The sequence below is a fragment of the Mobula hypostoma genome, chromosome 18 (assembly GCF_963921235.1).
Source record: "Mobula hypostoma chromosome 18, sMobHyp1.1, whole genome shotgun sequence".
Lineage (NCBI taxonomy): Eukaryota > Metazoa > Chordata > Chondrichthyes > Myliobatiformes > Myliobatidae > Mobula > Mobula hypostoma.
In genome coordinates this window covers 37,237,610-37,257,486 of record NC_086114.1, presented here as the reverse complement: position 1 = coordinate 37,257,486, position 19,877 = coordinate 37,237,610, and the positions used below count along the sequence as shown (strand labels likewise).

The following is a 19,877-nucleotide window of genomic DNA, read 5'->3' as shown; positions in this document are numbered from 1 at the left end:
CCACCAAGAACAGTTGTGTCGTCAGCATTCCATGACTTTTTGTGAATAAAAACAGATCATGTAAATAAGTCTTGTACAGAAAACAGTTTAACGTTTCAGACCTGGAAACTGAATGGTCCTTATTACAAAACAGGACAAAAATATCTTATTTTAATCTTTTTCCCCATCTTGCAGATTCTTCCTCTCTGAGCCTTTCACGGTGGCAACTTTCTGTAGTGTGACTAGCCACGGGACATTGCTTTGGCCCCAAGGTGAGCCCGAGGAGTAGGGTCCCATTGGCTTTGAGGACCGTTCAGGGGCACGGCTGCCCATGTAGGACTAGAAAGGCTGTGTGTGGCACAGGGCCTCACCAGTCCACTGGCATCCAGCCTGGTGTGGGCAGGATGTACCCAGGGCAACCCCACTATGGATGCTGCCTGACCTGTGAGTCCCTCCAGCATTTTGTGTGTATTGGTCAAGGTTTTCAGCACCTGCAGAATTTCTTGCATCCCCGCAGAGGCTGTAGTTGGCAAGCATGGGTCACTCACAGGTCAGGCATGCTAGGGAAGGTTTACAGAAGCAAAATCATGCACACAAGAGATTCTGCAGAGGCTGCAAAACTTGAGTAGCACATGCAAAATGCTGGATGAACTTAACAGGTCAGACAGCATCTTCTGAGGATTAGAAATGATAGGGGCAGAAAACAAAATAAGAAGCTGGGTCTTATCTATCACCCTGGGGGGATTCTCAAGTTGCCAGGGATAGAGTAAGAGACTTCTAGAGCAATGGACGTTTCAGTCCCTCCAATCTCACAGTGCCTACTGCACACCTGCTCTACAGGTGTGCCAGCACAGGTTCAAAGGTTCATTTATTATCAAAGTATGTATGCAGTATACAACTCTGAGTTCCTTCTTTCCAGATAGCCACAAAACAAAGAAACCATCGATTCAGTTCAAAAGGAAACAGCAAACACAGCCCTCTGCACAAAAAAAGAATGACAACATGATCATTAAATCCCACACACAAAACACAACAAGAACATTAGCCCCCAAACCCCTCTCCCCACACACTAAACACAACTAGAACATAACCCCCCCCCCAAAACAACAAGAAAGAACAGGTAAAAAGACAGAATATAAAGACCATAAGACTTTAAAAATCCTTAGTCCAAATCTATAAACACAGAACCTTGGTAACATCCTCTGACATCATCAAAAGAGAGAGACACCTCTCGAATGCAGAGGCCTACCCCTCAGGGCACAGCAAGCTGCCACCCAGCGATAGGCTGCTCACAGGCTCCCTTCTCTGGCAGCAGAGCGATCCCATCAGTGATCAAAAGGCAGGCAGTCTGCACTGAGCCCTCGCTCGCCTTCCGCATTCGCTCCATGTTTCAATCTTTCTCATCACTTTAATCAGCGAAATGGAGTCGAATGTTGGCTCGCACCCAGTCTCATAGCTGCTTCTCATTGAGGCTTGCGCTTGTTGCCCATGTTCTTGTTGCATTTTGTGTGTGGGGGGTGGTGGGGTTGAATCTTCTTAGAGCCAGCAGAGCACTGAACACTCCATCGATCTCCAACCTGTAAATTGCAGGCTCTAACAGTTCCAGAAACACGCTTAAGATGAATAACAGACGTAAAAGAAGTGAAATTAGCAGTTTTGTGGTCTATCCAGAAGTTGTCGACTGAGGGAGCATTGTACGCAAGCGCAGGCAGGGTTACAACTAGAACTGGTTCATTATGAGCGAAAGGAGGTGCCACGCACACAGAGGCAAGAGGCCACCGAGTCTGAACATGTGGATGAGAATGTTAAACTCCCGGCTTTGCTGGAGCCTCACCTGGAAGGACTGTTTAGGGCCCTGAGTGGAAGTAAGGGAGGAGGTGAATGGGCAGATGTAGTATTTATTTTGCCTGCAGGAATATGTGCCAGGAGGGAGATTAGTGGGGAAGGACTAATGGTCAAGGGAATCACAGAGGGCTTGATCCCTGTAGAAAGTGGAGAGTGTGGGGGTGGTAGGAGGGAGGTAAAGATGTGTTTGGTGGCAGGACCCCATTAAAGATAACGGAAGTTGTGGAGAACAATGTGTTGGATGTGGAGGCTCATGGGGTGGTAGGTAAGGACAAGTGAAACTCTGTCCCTGTTAAGATGGCGGGAAGATGGGGTGAGCATGGATGTCCAGGAAATGAAGAAAATGCAGGTGAGGGTAGCATCAATAGTGGAGGAAGGGAAACCCCATTCTTTGAAGAAGGACAACACTCCTGATGTTCTAGAAAGGAAAGCCTCATCCTGGGAAAAGATGTGATGGAGACAAAGGAACTGAGAAAAGGGAATAACATTTTTACAGGAGACAGGGTGGGAAGAACTATAGTCAAAATAGCTGTGGTTAGGCAATTGTCTGCATGGCAGGACACCGTCTGTACGAATTAACTTTGGAGGATATGTTGGGCAGTATTCCACAGGATTTGTAGCGGAGCCTCTGACATTCGTTGTATTTATTGATAGATGGTGGGAGAGAAACTAAGTTCCCTGATGACACCGATTTTGTTGCATTCTCAGTAATACTTTCAACAGTTCATAGTTAAGTGACTGTGTAAATTCTGAACAAATAGATTTCAATGTAAGTGCAAATATACTTATTTTGTATCCATAAACATTTTTGTATATTTTGTATCCAAAGCAGGTCCAAAGAGCTGTGTCTACATCTGTAGGTTAGTAAAATGTCTTGAACAGGTACAGGAAAATATCCAAAAATTTAATGGAATTGAGGGCTCTATGCCTTCAGAACTAAATCACTGAAGTTATGTTACAACTATACAAGGGACAGGGGAAGGTACTGATGGTGCGGTGAACAGTCCTGAGCATCACATATAAGGAAGGATACACTGACCCTGGCGAGTGAGGTAGTAATGGGAGTAGCAATATCACACGAGGTGACAGTGTTGTGGAAGAGGCAGGAGCAGAGATGATCTGAAAAATACTGTGTTGTTCACATTGCGAAAAAGCACCAAAATAAAGTTTAAATAGTCAGAAATAGAACTAAAATTAAAATATATAGAACCAATTTGTTAGATTTCCTAAATGTTAAAACCCTGTCTTTGATAGCACTTTTTGCAGTAGAAAATTTTGAAAGCTTAAAGAAACCTGGAATGAGGCGGTGGCGGTGAAGAAGACATGAAGCAGCTGTGATCAGATACCAATTGTGGAATGGAGTCTACCTGGTAGATAACAAGCCGCCTAGCTCTGGGAGGCACTGCTGGAGAATGTGGATCAAATCCCAGTCAATGGCCTGGGTGCTGTCCATGCTTGACTTGGACACCACAAATTCAGCTGCAGTTTGGAGGATCAGGAGGTGTGAGAAATTCAGAGAAAGTTAGTGCCTATGACCCAACAAACATAAATTGTACTTTTAGGTGCCGTCCATTAGGGGTCAGTGTTCGTCAAGGACCTTCCCTTACTGAAGTTATGAGCTGTCTGTATATCTGTGAGTTGTACATGTTGTCTTCTCTCTCTCTCCATTACAGGAGGTGTCGGTGACCGATGCTTATAATCGTCATGTTTTTCCTACCGTGAATATCCCGGATCATGCCCACTACACCATAGGGGCTGTCATTCTAGCAGTAGGTATCACTGGCATAGTGGGCAACTTCCTGGTCATCTATGCCTTCTGCAGGTATGTATGTGACCTCCTTGGGACCCAGTTCCTTTAGGTGCCCCAAACATGATCTGGCAGTGTATGAAATTCTCTATTGTCTGGACATACTTGGAGAGTTGCCCTTAATGCAGTTTGGGATAAAGGGAGGCAAAAATCTATGCTATTTTACCTGAAGTTTATTGCAAAAAATCTTCCTCAGTAGTTTAGTGAATCAGAATCAGGTGTATTGTCACTGGCACATGTTGTGAAAGGTGCTGTTCTGTGGCAACACTACAGTGAAAAATGTAACAAATTACTATAAACTACAATAAATAAGTAGATAAGTAATTAGTGCAAAGAGGAACAGTGGGTTCTCGGATCATTTAGAAGTCTGATGGTAGAGGGCAAGAAGCTGTCCTTAAAATGTTGAGTGTGGGTCTTCAGGCTCCTCCCTGATGGTAATAATGAGAAGGGGACATGTCCTAGATGTTGAAGGTCTTTAATGGTGGAATCCACCTTCGTGAGGCACCATTTTTTGAAGATACCCTCGATGGTGGGGAGGCTTGTGTCCATGATGGAACTGGTTGAGTCTGCAGCCTCTTTCAATCCTGCACGTTGGAGCCTCCACACCAGTTGATGATGCAGCTAGTTACAGGTGCTCCTGTTGTATGTTGGTGATCTGTACAAACCTGGAATAGACAAGTTCATTGCACGGTCTGTGCTGTTTAAACCATGCAAGCAACAAGAACGGGAGAACATGAGGGGGCTAGAACAGGTCACACCATCCCTTAAGCCTGCTATGCTTTTCAATAAGAAGGCAGCTGAACTTCTAAATTAATTAATTTCTGTATCCAATCCCACCAGCCTCATATCCCTGTTTCCTTATTGTCTAAGAATCCAACAGGATCAGTCGAGCATCCTCTGACCCTGCTTGCAGATAATTTTAAAGATAAACAAAGACATATCTCCATAACTCAGACGGTCAATGACACATCTGGTCCAACCAAGCAGAGCATCCTTTCATCATCGATCCTCTCAACTCTGAGAATCCTACACGTTTAATTTCTCACCCTATTAAACTCCAGAGTATGGGCCAGTTCTACTGCATCCACATATAAACACACACATGAATTAGGAGCAAGAATGGGCCACTTGTCCCCTCAAGCATGTCCGCTACTCAACAAGGTCTGATTGTGACCTTAGCTCCGTTCCTGCTGCACCTGCAATCCTCCTCTCATCAGTCAAGCCAACCTTCCACCTCATGAATCAACTTTGTGAACACTTTCGATCTATTCTAAGGCAAATATACCCTTCCTCTGTTATGTGGAGCAAAAGCATACACAGCGGCTACGTTACGGTCACCCCAATGCCCCGAGGAATTACAAGCACTCTAACCCCCTAGCAAGGAAACCTGAAATACTACTTACCAAGCCCATTGTATGCAGCATCCCATGTTAATTTTCTATCATGTCAATCTCTGAGTATCAATATTCAAAGCTTCCTTACCCCTTATGAATAGTTCTTCCTATCAATGAATAATTTCAAACTTGCCATCATGAAATGTCATCTTCCATCTTGCTCCGGATTGCATAACCAGTGTGTATCAATTTGCCTAGTGGTCACAGCTTACAGACCACTCTATCTCCAGGTCAACCATAAGGAGGCCTGTGATAGGTTACCTCTGAGCACCAGTTAATGAATTAGTTGCTAGGTAATGCAAAAATATGGTGCAATTCTGACTGCATCAGCTTAGGAAGGATTATGGAAAAACTTTTTAAGACCGGGAGAAAAATAAAGGACTTTATTTATGTGGAGAGAATTTTTCTCGGAGCTGAGGGTGCAATCAGGTCAAAGTGATGGCAGGAGGCTTAGTAACCAAAGGAGACAATGCTGAGGTCCAGAGATGAGGTGGGAAAAATTATTTCTGAAAGCAACTATTGTGATGTGGAAGATGGCTCTCTGTTCCTGATTACAATATTGCAGAGTAGCTGGCCTTTATGTGAATTGGACAAAGGCCATTCTTTGTTATGGAATCAATGACATGCTCTCACCACATAACAGAGGAAGGGTATATCAGCTGTGAAGAATAGCTCTTATGTTTAGAAGTCCAAGTAAGGAATGGAGATCCCCAATGCAGAATATCCATAAGACCCAAAGAGCTGGCAAGAAAATAAATTTATCAAGGAGGATTGATTAGGATGTACCTAACAGGAGTGGTAAAGGGCCAACTGCAGTGTGGAGAACCAAGGGTTTGATGGGCCAAATAAAGGAATGTGATAGTAGCAGGCATTACAGATGAGACATCCCATCCAGCCATTCATCTTTCCACCTGTATGCAAAGAGGGGAAGGTGTTTGCATTTGCCCGGTATCCCTCTAAACCAGCGGTTCCCAACCCTGGGACCACCATCCCCTTACTTAATGGTATTGGTCCATGGCATAAAATAGGTTGGTAACCCCTGCTCTAAACCTTTCCTATGCACATACCTGTCCAAATGTCTTTTAAAACCTGTTATTGTACTCACCTCTGCCACTTCCTTTGGCAGCAACATCCACATACCTATCCACTCAGGTGACCCTCAGGTCCCTTTTAAATCTTTCCTCTCTTACCTTTAATCTACAGTATGCCTTCTAGTTCTAGACTCACCTAGCCTGAGCAAAAGACTGTGACTATTCATCTTACTCTGCCCTCCATGGTTGTAAATACCTCTATAAGACGACCCCCAGCCTCCTACATTCCAGGGAAATAAACCCAAGTCTATTCAGTCTATCCTTACAAATTAATCCCACTGGTCCTGCTAACATCCTTGTGAATCATTTCTGCACCCTTTTCAGCTTAATAACATCCTTCCTATAGTGAGGCATCTGGATTCATTGGCCCACTTTCCAATTTAATTTAGATCCTGTTGTATTCTTAGACAATTTCCCTCACTGTCCACCATACTACCAAATTTAGTGTCATTGACAAACTTAGTGACCCTACCAACTACTGTGCATTCTCATTCAAGTTGTTAATATGGATAACAAACAAGAGGGAATCCAGTCTGATCCCAGTGGCACACCTCTGGGCACAGGCCTCCAATCTTAAAAGCAACCCTTCACTATCACCCTCTGACTCCTACCATGTGAGACCTTGTCAAAGGACTTGCTAAAGTCCATGTAGACAATGACTACTATCATGCCCTTATTAGTCCTCTTTGTCACCTCTTCAAAAGCTCAAATTTGTGAGACACAATTTCCCAGGCATAAATCTATCTGAATTGTATCCTTGCCTTTCCAAATACAGTGGATCCTATTTCTCAGAGTGCCCCAGAGTGACATTCCGACCACTGATGCTAGGCTCGGTGACCTGTAATTCCTTAGATTGTCCTTGCAGCACTCATTAAACGAAGGCACAACATTAGCCACACTCCAGCCCTCATGGCCAACAACGATGCAAATATTTATTACAAACACGAGAATATATGCAAATGCTGGAGGAACTCAGCAGGCCAGGCAGCATCCATGGAAAAGAGCGAACAGTCGACGTTCGGGCCAAGACTGGAAGGAAAGATGATAAGTCAAAGTAAGAAGGTGGGGGAGGGGAGGATGAAGTACAAGGTGGTAGGTGACAGGTGAAACTGAGAGGAGGAGGGGTGAAATAAAGAGTTGAGAAGTTGATAAAGGGCTGGAGAAGAGGGAATTTGGAGGAGAGGGTAGAAGACAACGGAAGAAAGGGAAAGGGGAGGAGAACCAGAGGGAGGTGATGAGCAGGTAAGACAGGTTCCCCACAATTTCTTTCCTTCTTCACACAACATCATTGGATACACTTGGTTAGACTCAAGAAATTTATCTACCTTAATGTAGTTAAAGACCTCCAAACTTCCCTGTTTGAAATATTGATGTTTCATTGTTCTCTTCTCTTTCATTGTTCCTTAACTTCCATAGCCTTCTCAACGGTAATACAGGAAACCTCACAGAGAGGACCACATTGATTCTTTAGAGGATTTATTCTCTCCATACTTACCATTTTGCTCGTACTATCCCTGTATAATCTCTTAGAATTCTTCTTTATCTTATTTGCCAAAGTTGTCTCATGTCCTCTTTTTGCCCTCTTTATTTCCCTCCAACATTCCTGATATTCATCAAGGGATTTGCTTGATCCCAGGTCGTATACCTGATGTGTGCTGCCTTTTCCCTCCCAGCCTCGATATTCATCATCAGCCAAGGTTCCCATATCCTTCCATCCTTGTTTTTCACTTCATCAGGAACACACTGGCCCTGAGCACTCCCCATCCCCCTTTTGGAAGTCTCACAATTGCCAGATATCAATTTACCTGCAAACAGCCTTTCCCAATCAACCTTTGCAAATTCCCAGCTATTGCCTTCAAAATTAGGCTTGCTTCATGTTGGGACTTGAACTTGTGGGCCAGTTCCTTCTCCATAAGTATTTTAAAACTAATTGAATTATGGTCACTGGTTCTAAACAGCTAGCCCACTGACCTTTCATTTCCCACCTACAAGGTGCATTACAACACCTTGCCAAAGCTTCAACAACAAAACAGAGACCATGCTACTGAGAGGGACAAGTCCTGCACACTATTCTAAAAGTACATTGACCTGAAACAGTAACAATTTCTTTCTTCATCAGTGATGCCTGAACTGCTAAATTCTGTATGGTTATTTAAGTTTTCAGCTTGACCTCCTAAACTCCGATCACTACTTTTTCATTGTTGCTAAGCCAAATTTAGGAATTCCAATCTAACAACACTGTGAAAATATTTTCAGTTTGAAGGCTAAAGCAGTTTAAGAAGGAGGCTCAACACCTTCTGCTCGAAAGTAAATAGGGACAGGCTGTTCCAATGACTCCAGCATCTGAACTACCCTTTGCAAGGACGTGACAGGCAATGGTACGCCTCAGGACATTTCCAAAGTGTTCTGTGGAAATACAAGAATTCCCACCTTTTATTGTCATGTTTTGGCTGACCTTTAGCTATATGGATCACCAAAAAGTTCCAAAAGTATGAGTCCAGTTTGTGCATAGAACATAGAAGAGTGCAGCACAGGAACAGGCCTTTTAACCCTTGAAGTGCGTAACTAATTAAACTAGCATTTAAACATCGAGCTAAATTAATCCCTTCTGTCCATGTAATAATCCATATCCCCCCCCATTCTCTACACATCCATGTGCCTTAGAGCCTCTTCAACACTTCAATCATATCAGAATCAGAATAAACTTTAATATAAATCACTGGCATGTGTCATGAAGTTTGTTGTTTTGCAGCAGCAGTGCATTGTAATACATAATTTTTTAAAATTATAAATTACAATAGTTAAAGTTAAAGTCTGTCCTGAGTCTTGTGGCCCATCAGGCCGGTGCTTATGCCGGTTTCTGTGGCGTGAAGCGACTGAGAGTACGAGACTCCCTCCTGGATAGGATGCCAGTCTATCACGAGGTTAACCCCCAGCATTTGCCGGTACCCATTTTCAGCTGGGTGGACTGGAGCAGTGTGTGGTTAAGTGCCTTGCTCAAAGAGACAACACGCTGCCTTGGCCGAGACTCGAACCCATGACCTTCAGATCGTGAGCCCAACGCCCTAACCACTTGGCCACATAAATTACAATAAGTACATACAAAAGATTAAATTAAATAAGTAGTGCAAAACGAGAAACAAAAAATATAGAAAGGTAGTGTTCATGGGTTCATTGTCCATTCAGAAATCTGATGGCAGAGGGGAAGGAGCTGTTCCTGAAATGTTGAGTGTGTGTCTTCAGGCTCCTTGATAGTAGCAAAGAACAGAGGGCACGTCCTGGGTGATGGTGTCCTTGAAGATGGATGCCGCCTTTTGAAGGTGTCCTCGAGGCTGGGAAGGCCAGTGCCCACGATGGAGCTGGCTGAGTTTACAACTTTCTGCAGCTTTTTTCAATCCTGCGCAGTGGCACCTCCATACCGGATAGTGATGCAACGAGCCAGAATGCTCTCCATGGAACACCTGTAGAAATTTGTGAGAGACTTTGGTGACATACCAAGTCTCCTCAAGCTCCTAATGAAATATAGCTGCCGTCATGCCTTCTTTGTAATTGCTTCGATGTCTTAGGTCCAGGATAGATCTTCAGAAATGTTGACACGCAGGAACTTGAAACTGCTCATGCTTTCCACTGTTGATCCCTCCATAACCTCCGGCAGCACCCCCTCACCCTGCACATCTCCTTTGAACTTAACCCCCTCACTTTAAATGCCTAATGCATATCCTCTAATATTTGACATACTGGCTGATCTCTGTACCTATGCCTCTCATAATCTTATAAACTGCTATCTGATCTCCCCACAGACCCCACCACTCCTGAGAAAACAAACTAAAGTTGTCCAACCTCTTCTTATAATGAATGCTCCCTAATCCAGGCTGCATCCTAGTGAGCCTCTTCTGCGCCCTCTCCAAAGCTGAAACCAGAACTGAATGCAATACTCCAGATGTGGCCTAGCTGGAGTTCTATAGACCTTCAAAAGGTACATTTAATGTCAGAGAAATGCATACAATACAGTATACATTCTGAAATTCTTTTTCTTCACAAACATCCACGAAAACAGAGTGCCCCAAAGAATGAATGACAGTTAAATATTAGAACCCTAAAGACCCCCCCCAGCTCCCCCTCCCACACATAAGCAGCAGAAAAGCAATGACCCCTCCTCCCCCACCAGCAAAAAGCATCTGCACCCTCCACTGAGCACTCAAGCGTGCAGCAAAGCATCAATAAAGACACAGATTTGCAGTACCCCAAAGAGTACTCATTTACCCAGTAATTCGACATACCACAGGCTCTCTTTCCCTAATAAGGGAAAAAGAGGTGTCCCCATTTCACAGCGAGAGGGGAGACATAACAAAACAACTCGCTGATTTATAGTGTTAAAAAGTCTGTTGGCTCACTTTTTCCGAGCTCTGTGCCCAAAGAATTCAGGTCTCTGGACACACAGCCGGCAGCCAGCTCGCTGCTTTTGATCTTCTATGTACTCCCATAACACATCAGGCGGCAGCACCGGCCTTGAATCCACCCCCGTCCAGAGCCACGAAAAATCTGGCACCCTGAAGGCGCACTGGTCTCCTAGGGCGCAGTCCTTGGCATATCAAAAAGCGGCCGAAGGTGAGGCCCTGACAGCAGGTCTCATTTCCACAAAGAACTGAAGTCAGCATGTAACTCCAGGTCAGGGTCTTCAAAAGAACCCTGAAAAGGTAAAAAAAAGAGATAGTAAAGATAGAAATAGAGCTGTTTCCGAAGATGCAAGCGAAGGAGTTGCCGTTAGGTGCCATTGTCCTAAACTCCGCCCCTCCGTCAACCTGCAATCTAAATGCCCAACTCCTGAACTCAGTGACTCAGCTGATAAAGGCAAGCATACCGCATCTCACCTTCACCACTCTACCAACCTGTGCAACTACTTTTGGTATGTCCTGGACCCCCAATATCCTCTGTACATCAATACTGTTAAGGATCTTGTCAATAACAATATGCTATTCTTTTTCATTTGATCTCTCAGACTGCATCACCTCACTTTTGGCCAGATTAAATTCCATTGAACATTTCTCTACCCATATCTGCAACTGACCTGTATCCCATTATACTGACCTATATTCTATTATATCCTTTGTCAATTATCTACACTATCAACAACACCACTATTCTTTGTATCATCTATGAGCTTACTAACACACCCATCTATATTTTCATCCAGGTTATTTATATATATGTATAACAGGAGAGGTCCCAGTAGGGATCATTGCAGAATAATATTATCACGTATCTCATTCCAGAATAAGTCCCATCAACCACTACCTTCTGTTTTCTATTGGCAAACCAATTCTGAATTCAAATGGACAATTCACCGAGGATCCCATACATCCTAATCTTCTGGATGAACCTTCCATGAGAAACCATGGCAAATACCTTTGTAAAATCTATATTGACAACGTGCACAGCCCTACTTTCATCAACTACCTTCCTCTTCTCCTCAGAAGGCTTAATCAAGTTAGTAAGACATGGCTTGCCACACAGAAAGCAATGTTCACTGTCCTTAGTTGGACTGTGTTTCTCCAAATGCTCATAAATCCTATCACTAAGAATCCTTCCCAGAAGCTTGCCTGCCACTGATATGAGACACACCAGTCTATTTTGCAGAATAAACTCTATTTCCATTCTTGAATAATGGAACAATACTGACTACTCACCAGTCCTCCAGGATCTCACCTTTGGCTAAAGAAAAGACGAAGATCTTGGTCAAGGCCCCAGCAATTTCATCTCTTGCTTCTCTCAATAACTTGGGTATATCCCATCTGACCCTGGAGACTTATCCACCTTAATGCCCTTTAAGAGACCCAACACTGCCTGCTTCTTGACCTCAAAATACCTAACACAGCACACTCCACACTGATCTCCCTACCCTCCATGACCTTCTCCTTGGTAAATTCTGAAGCAAGATACTCATTTAGGACCTCTCTTGCATCCTCCACCTCCAAGCACATATTCCCTCCTTTATTCTTAAGTGGTCCTACCTCTACCTAGTTATCTTCTTATTCTTGTTGTTTGTAAAGAATGTCTTGGAATTCTCTTTAAATCCCAGGTGCCAAGGACTTTTCATGGCCTCTCTTGGATCACCTTATTCCCTTCTTTTCTTTTCTAGCTTCTTTATAATCCTCAAGAACTCTGTTTGAATTTAGCCTCCTAAGTCTTACCTGCACTTTATTTTTCTCCTTGACTAAATTCATCACCCCTCTTGATACCCAAGGTTTCCCAATGTTTTCACCTTTGCCCTTCCTTCTTACTGGATCATACCTGTCCTATTCTCTGCGCAGATGATCTTTAAACACCCCCGCATGTCAGATGCAAACTTGCGCTAAAATAGTTGTTCCCAATGAACACTCCCTAATTTCAGCCAAATATGCCCATAATTTGCCCTGCTCCAATTTTAGACTCTCTCTTGCAAAGCCCACACTTACCTTAAAATTTAAGAGCTATCATAAAATTTAGTGAGTTGTGATTACTGTTTCCTGACTGATGACAGATTGTGAGGCTACTGAAGGGTGAAAGGGGCCATTGAAAGCTTGTGATCAGAACTGGCACTGTGCTGATGTCCTTGAAGAAAAGGAATATGTCATTGACCTATTGAAAGGCATGAGAAAGATTAATATGTTAGAGCTGCTCAAAGTTCTTGCAAACTTTAGGAAATACTAGTAATAATAATCATAAACATCAAGACAGCTGTTTGAAGTCAGTGAAATAGGCCACAGTGAGATTGTGTGGTTAGGGAAACTAGCTGGTAATGTAGGGGATTGGAGTCTGACCAAAAATCTGCATTTGTAATCTGATTTACACTCTGATCCTGGCTGATCAATTACTAAATTGGAAAAGAAGTGAGCTAGACAGGGGTGTCTGATGGCTTGAGAGAAGATGTTGTGTATTTCCTTGTTAAACCTCGCCTCCCTCTGTTACAGAAGCAAGACTTTGAGAAGTCCTTCCAATACCTTCATCATAAACCTGGCCATTAGTGACTTCCTTATGTCAATCACACAGGCTCCAATCTTCTTCACCAGTAGTCTGCACAAACAATGGATATTTGGCGAGAAAGGTAAAAGTTATCTTCCTTACTCCCTTACAGTTCAGGCTCTCCTGCAGCTTTCTGTGCCAACGGGGTGCCTGAAATGCCCACCACCATTACCTAACTGTTAAACTCTGCGGGTGTGGAGAATGCTGCTTTCCCGCTGCCTATCCGTAGAGCAGTTCCATTCACTCGGCTTTTCCTTCTGCTGACCCATTCCTGGATTGTGCCATTTCACATTCCTGAAACATTCCACAGTCATTTATACCGAAGCACAGTCCATTGTTACATCTGCCAAACCTGGTTTATGTTGACCGCTGGATCACAAGCAACAACACGGTGAATGTTCTGTTGGTCTGTCCTTAGGTCAGTCTTATGGTTTTAGCTGTGGGAACTGGTGCAAAGAGAAGTCCCTGCTTTGCTTTGTCTCATCACACTGAGATTTAGCACGCGCGCGCGCACGCACACACACACACACACACACACACTTACTTACAGACCTGGATTTAGCAAATTAGAGAGACGTGACAATCAGCAGTGTATCATCCCCTCAGAAATAAAAAAGACAAAATGCTGGAAAAACTCAGGAGAGCAGCAGTTCTGCGGAAAGAGAAGAAAACTTAGAAGGTAAAAGACCCTTCATCAATTCTGACAAAGTAACTTCAACCTGAAATGTTATCTCTAGTTCCCTCTCCTCAGATGCTGCCTGATGCACAAAGCATTTCCAGCATTTGCCAATGTGTTTTCATTTCAGATTTTCAACATTTGTAGTTTGGTTTTTCAAAAATTTCATTGACTGTGGGTCCTGTGGATGGCCGAGAGAGGTACTGAAGGGGGTTTGTGAAACTTATTGTTGTGTATCACTCTGGAAATTTGAGAGCAACAATTCCTGGATACTCTCTGCCCTCAGTGAGCAGATAGCAGAGCCACACATAACACTATCGGTTTGTTTGCTTTTGATCCTTTTCATTTATTCCTGGGAAGATTGATGGTTGACAGAAACAAAGCAGATTAGAAATCTAAGCAGTGGGAATCCTAGACAAACCTTGCAAAACATCTTATTAATTTGGCATGAATCTTCCTCATCCTACTCATCGCCAACACCCACATGCAAAATCAGAGGGTGTAACGACCCAACTTTTGTTCACCAGCAAAGTGAAAACTGAAGTGGGGATACATAAGGGAAACCTCAATGATTATGTAATAACAAGACATTGTTTTTGGAACACTCAAACAACATTTGTCCACTTACTCGACATTAGCCTAGCCTGTCACAGATTAACTTTTTAACAGTACTCCTTCCTTGCAGGCTGTGAGCTGTATGCATTCTGCGGTGCCCTGTTTGGAATCAGCTCGATGATCACACTGGTCGTAATTGCGATGGACAGGTACTTTGTGATCACCCGTCCCTTAGCTTCCATTGGGATTCTCTCCAAGAAGCGCGCTGTTCTGATCCTGCTCGGGGTCTGGCTCTACTCGTTGGCCTGGAGTCTGCCTCCTTTCTTTGGCTGGAGTAAGTCTGAACAATGTGGGCACATTTTATACAAAATATTACACGGTGTGAAAAGCTTCCCTGAACAAAAACATTGGGAAGTTATTTCCAAACAACCACCATGGCATAATTAAAGATTAGAGTTCACACTACAAAAAAATGTTAGTCTCTATGTCACCTCAGGGTTTGGAAGAGTGAGAGGGCACTTGATAGAAACATACAAGATCCTGAGGGGCACTGCTGAATGGATGAAAGGAGGATGTTTGGGAATATCTAGAAGAAAGGGTCAAAGGGATCCCCAGGACAGTGGTGAGTGAAATTTCATCCCTCATCTTTGAAGCTTATACTCCTAAAAGGTTGATGGAAGTAGGAATCTCTGAATATCATGAAATCAGTCGTCGAGAGGCACTTTATAAGAAAGGCTGTGGAAGATTACCACAGGAGGCAGCATTGTGCTGTTGAGGTCACAATCAGACATACTTGAGTGGTGGAACAGGATTCAAAGGCTGAAGTGTACCTCTGCTCCTAATTTACGTGTTACATACACACTGTCAACTCCCAATGCAAACTTTACAAGTGGTGCTGAAAGTTCCTAATTTCCATCCAACTGGACGAAATGTGTTGATTTATCCTCTTTCTGTACCCCTCTCTCTTCCTCCATCATGTTCTCTGCATCTCTTGCTGTCTCCCTCTGCCTGCTTTTCTCACTGGCTGACCATCAACATTCCTACTCCTAACTCACACTCAACTGAAATATTCTGCCTCAGAATGAGGCGGCTTCCTCACCCTTTCCATGGAGGTCAAGCCAGTAGATTAGTGTGCTGTTCTGTCAATGACTGGTTTAGATCAATGCAAACTACAGATTGAGTTATCAGATCAATGTGTGTAAATATTTTTTGGTCGCTGTTTGATTGACGTGATTTGGTTTGAGTTGCAGAAGGCTCTAATTTCCTCTTGCTGGGAAAATCTTGTTCTGCAATTGTACCTTGCATTTCCTCAACGCCTTGGAGCCTTTCGCTTTTAGCAGGATTCAGATCAGATCAGATGGGGAGTTGGGCAGATCATTAGTGGATGGAGTTTGGAATTTTGGGATGTCAAATTAAGGTGAGATTTTATAGTAATTGCTAAGGCACTAAACACCATTCATGAACAGAGAGATCTTGAGTTCAAGTCCATAGTTCACAAAAGTCTCAATGTGAGTTATATAGTGGTGAAAAATTCCATATGCATGATTACCTTCATAGCTTGGGGTATAGACTATAAGAATCGGGATTTATATTGTAGTTTAAAAAAAACTGCTTTGGACACTCTTGGACTATTGTGTGCAGTAGAAGAAATGTGGTTGTGCTAGAGAGAGTGCAGAGGAAATTCACCGGGATGTTGCCTGGATGGAGGGCCTTAGTTATGGGGAGAAATCGGATGTTGGCATGTTTTCCTTCGAGTGAAGGAGGCTGAAGGGTGACACAATAGAAATGTACAAGATTATGAGAGGCATAGACAGGGTAAATAGTCAAAACCTTTTTCCCAAGGTAGCAGTATCAAAAACAAAAGGGCAGAGGTTGAAGTTGAAAGGGTACACAGAAGTTTGCTGACGTTTCTCACCCTCTGAACAGAGGAACACTTTTAGTAATAGACCAAGACAACTATGCTGTTCCAAAGAACGCTATATGAGGTTATTCTTACGCTCGGCCATTAGGCTCTATATGAGTCAACCTATAGCCAGGGAAGTGATATCCCCTCTTGTTAGACCGTTTGAGTTAACTTATTTTTTATCCTTTCTTACTTCTCTTCTAATAAGTGTATATTTCTATATCTGGGCGCTTGTAATGCCACTGTCACACTGCAATTTCCTTTGGGATCAATAAAGTATCTATCTATCTACATGGAATGTGCTGCCAGAGAAGGCAGTGGATTCAGATACATGCACTACAGTTAAAGGGTGTATAGACAGACACTTAACTCTGCAGAGCATAGAAAGATAGGACAAATGGAATTGGTGTAGATGGGCGAAAGGGTCAGCATGGATGAGATGGGCCAAAGGGCTTGTTTCTGTGTTGTATGAGTCTATTACACTGTAACATCCCCTCTGTACTGTATAAGCAGCAGTGTTGTGCTTCCAACAGGCAAACAACCCGTTGTTTGTCACTGTCATCATCCTTCAGCAATGCACCTCAACTTAAGCTTGGCTCGATTCCCTCTGGAAGCAGTTTTCGCCTTTGGGATGAATTAGTGTTGCAGCAGGTAATACCACTGCCTCACAGCTCTGACAATTCATGTCCAGTCCTAACCTTCAGTGCTGCCCGTGTCATCACACTTTATGTAGCGCTTAAGCGACCTAAAGATTTTATTTAGAACAAAGAAATGTAGAGCAACTTTTCAGCCATAGAGTGAAATAGCACAACTGAAAGGCTCCTGCAACCTTTATAACTTTCCTGCATACCAACATGTGCAGGGCTTCCTGCAAAACCAGAATCTCTGGAGATGGATGACAGCAGACTTTGCCATAAAGTTTGCCAATGCAGAATGGGGATACAGTACTGACTCTACCCAGATTGCTAATCAATATGTTGGTGCCCCAAACTGACGATCACTATCTCCTGTTCCATGCTTGCTTAAACAATTGCTAATGGTCCCCTGTTCGCCATCTCTTGCCTCTAGGTGCCTACGTGCCTGAAGGATTGATGACCTCCTGTACCTGGGACTACATGACATTCACACCGTCTGTCCGGGCTTACACCATGCTTCTGTTCTGCTTTGTCTTCTTCATTCCTTTGGGCATCATCATCTACTGCTATGTCTTCATCTTCCGGGCCATCCTGTCCACCAACAGGTGAGCTCTGTTTTAGCTTGATGAGCCTACACTCGTGCGAGGGAGGAGGGAGGTGTTCTCCTTCACGCTTCATTGTCTGACTGTTCCAGCACTGATTTTTGAAGTCTGCAATCTGATACGTTCTCTGGATCTCATATATAGTCATAGGGTCATACAGCAGCAAAGCAGGCTTTTCGGCCCGTCTGATCTGTGCCCCTCATATTCCCAAGCTAGTCCCACTTACCCAGGTTTGACACACATCCATCTAAGCTTTTCCATCACATCTGCTCCCAGGATGAAGCTTTTCGTTCCAGAATGAAGGAGATGTCCTCCTTCCAAGAAAGGTGCTTCCCTTCTTCCACCACCAATGGTGCCCTCAACCACATCTCACCCCATCCACCTGCCACCCTACCAGGGATAGGGTTCCTCTTGTCTTCATCTACTATCCCATCAGCCTCCAACCTAATAGCTTGAACATTGATTTCTCGAACTTCCGATAATGGCCCCCCCCAACCCTTCACCATTCCTCATCCCCTATTCCCTCTCTCACCTTATCTCCTTGCCCGCCCATCACTTCCCTCTGGTGCTCCTTCCCCCTTTTCTTTCTTCCATGGCCTTCTGTCCTCTGCTATCAGACTCTCCCTTCTCCAGCCCTGTATCTCTTTTAGCAATCAACTTCCCAGCTGCTCACCTCACCCCCCCCCACCAGTTTCACCTTCGTTTTCTCCTTTCCTCCCCCTACTTTTTAACTCTACTCCTCATCTTTTTTTCTCCAGTCCTGCTGAGGGGTCCCAGCCCGAAACATCGACCATACTCTTTTCTGTAGATGCTGCCTGAGTTCCTCCAGCATTTTGCGTGTGTTCCATCTAAATTTTTCCTATCCACGCACCCATCTGAGTACCTTTTAAATATTGTTAATGTACTCGCCTCAAACGCTTCCTCCGGCAGCCTCATTCCATATACTGACTGCCTTCAGGTTGAAAAGGTTGCCCCTCAGGTACCTCTTAAATCTCTTCACTCTCACCTCTCACCTACAGCCTTCTTCTAGATCACAGAGCCACAGAGTCACAGACACATACAGCTAGATGCAGAGTCTTGGACATGTGCACCAAGTCCTCATTGACCGACAAAGTCACCCATTGGCACTAAACCCACCCTAACCATTCCCATCCACACAGTAGGGGCAATTTATACTGTCCAATTAAGCTACCATTAAACTGCTACATTTTTGGATTGTAGGAAGAAACTGGAGCACCCGGAGGAAACCCACATGGTCACAGGGTGCAAATTCCACACGCACAGCAGCAGAGGTCGGGATTGAACTCACTGCACTGCTGAACCTCTCCTAAATCGTTGAAAAAAGATGATCAAATTGTTGCTGCTCAATGTATTCAATTCTCCTTTTGGTGTTAGTTCATGCTTCTGTTGTTTGAAGTTCAAACACAAATCAGAGTTGTTCCATCTCTCTCCAAATTTAAGCCAGTTTCTCTTTATGTTTTATGGAGTTTCGGGGAGGGGCGGCATCACTCATAATCTTGAATATCTGATGACATGAACCTTCCGTCAGCTGCAAACTGAACTTGTCACATAATTTGAATTGTCGTTCGTATTTGAAATGTATGACTCGTTTTCTCAAGCTGTGACCAACAAAATTTGTAATAAGATGAATGGACCTCTGGTGGGTGTTAAACCTGCTGTGTACAGTGGCTGGTTTGAAGCATCTTTCACTAGGCCAGGAGCCAAATAAAGAGGCAAAAAAAAAAATGGGCTGCAGGAGGCACTCAGTGTATCAGCTGTAAGGGAAAGTAGATAGTCAATGTTTTGGTCACCTAGACTGAAAGAATAGAGGGGAGATAGCCAGTATGAAGAGGTGAGGCTGTATATGATGGAATCTGATAGGAAAGGAAGCAAGGAACCAAGAAATGGAGGTGTGGTGGGAAAATGTGAACAATAGAGGGAGGGAACCAGTGGCAGGAGCTTTACTCCCTACCCTAAATCTATATCCCCTCTTAACCCCTTCCATTCCAGGGAAAATGGACCCACACTCTCCAGTCTCTCTTCATTACCAAAATGCTCCATCCCAGGCAACATCCTGAATAATCTCCTCTGCATCCACTCCAGCGCCATTACATCTTTCCTCTAGTGCGAGGACCAGACCTGCACATGGTGCTCCACCTGAGTTCAGATTTATGTCAAATAAAATTGGAACATAACCTCCCTTCTCCTGTATTCAATGCCCTGACTAATGTACTGCTCCTTCTGACAGCATTCTTCATTGCTGAAGCAGCCACATTATGGTTCTGTAACTAAATCTGTGATCAAAGTCTTGGACTAATGATCCCACCACAACACCTTAAATTCAACCAATTCAATACACCTGGAATCACTAACGTTGACCATGAAACT

The 19,877-nt window shown here is 43.8% G+C and overlaps 1 protein-coding gene across 1 annotated transcript in view; it reads left to right on the top strand.

Moving 5' to 3' along the window:
- opn4a (opsin 4a (melanopsin)) overlaps nt 1-19,877 on the top strand; it is a 58,941-nt gene that overhangs the window by 13,192 nt on the left and 25,872 nt on the right. The window contains exons 2-5 of the mRNA XM_063070732.1: nt 3,498-3,646; nt 13,067-13,200; nt 14,480-14,683; nt 17,321-17,492. Of these exons, the coding sequence (XP_062926802.1) occupies nt 3,498-3,646; nt 13,067-13,200; nt 14,480-14,683; nt 17,321-17,492 (659 nt within the window). The remainder of the gene's footprint in view (nt 1-3,497; nt 3,647-13,066; nt 13,201-14,479; nt 14,684-17,320; nt 17,493-19,877) is intronic.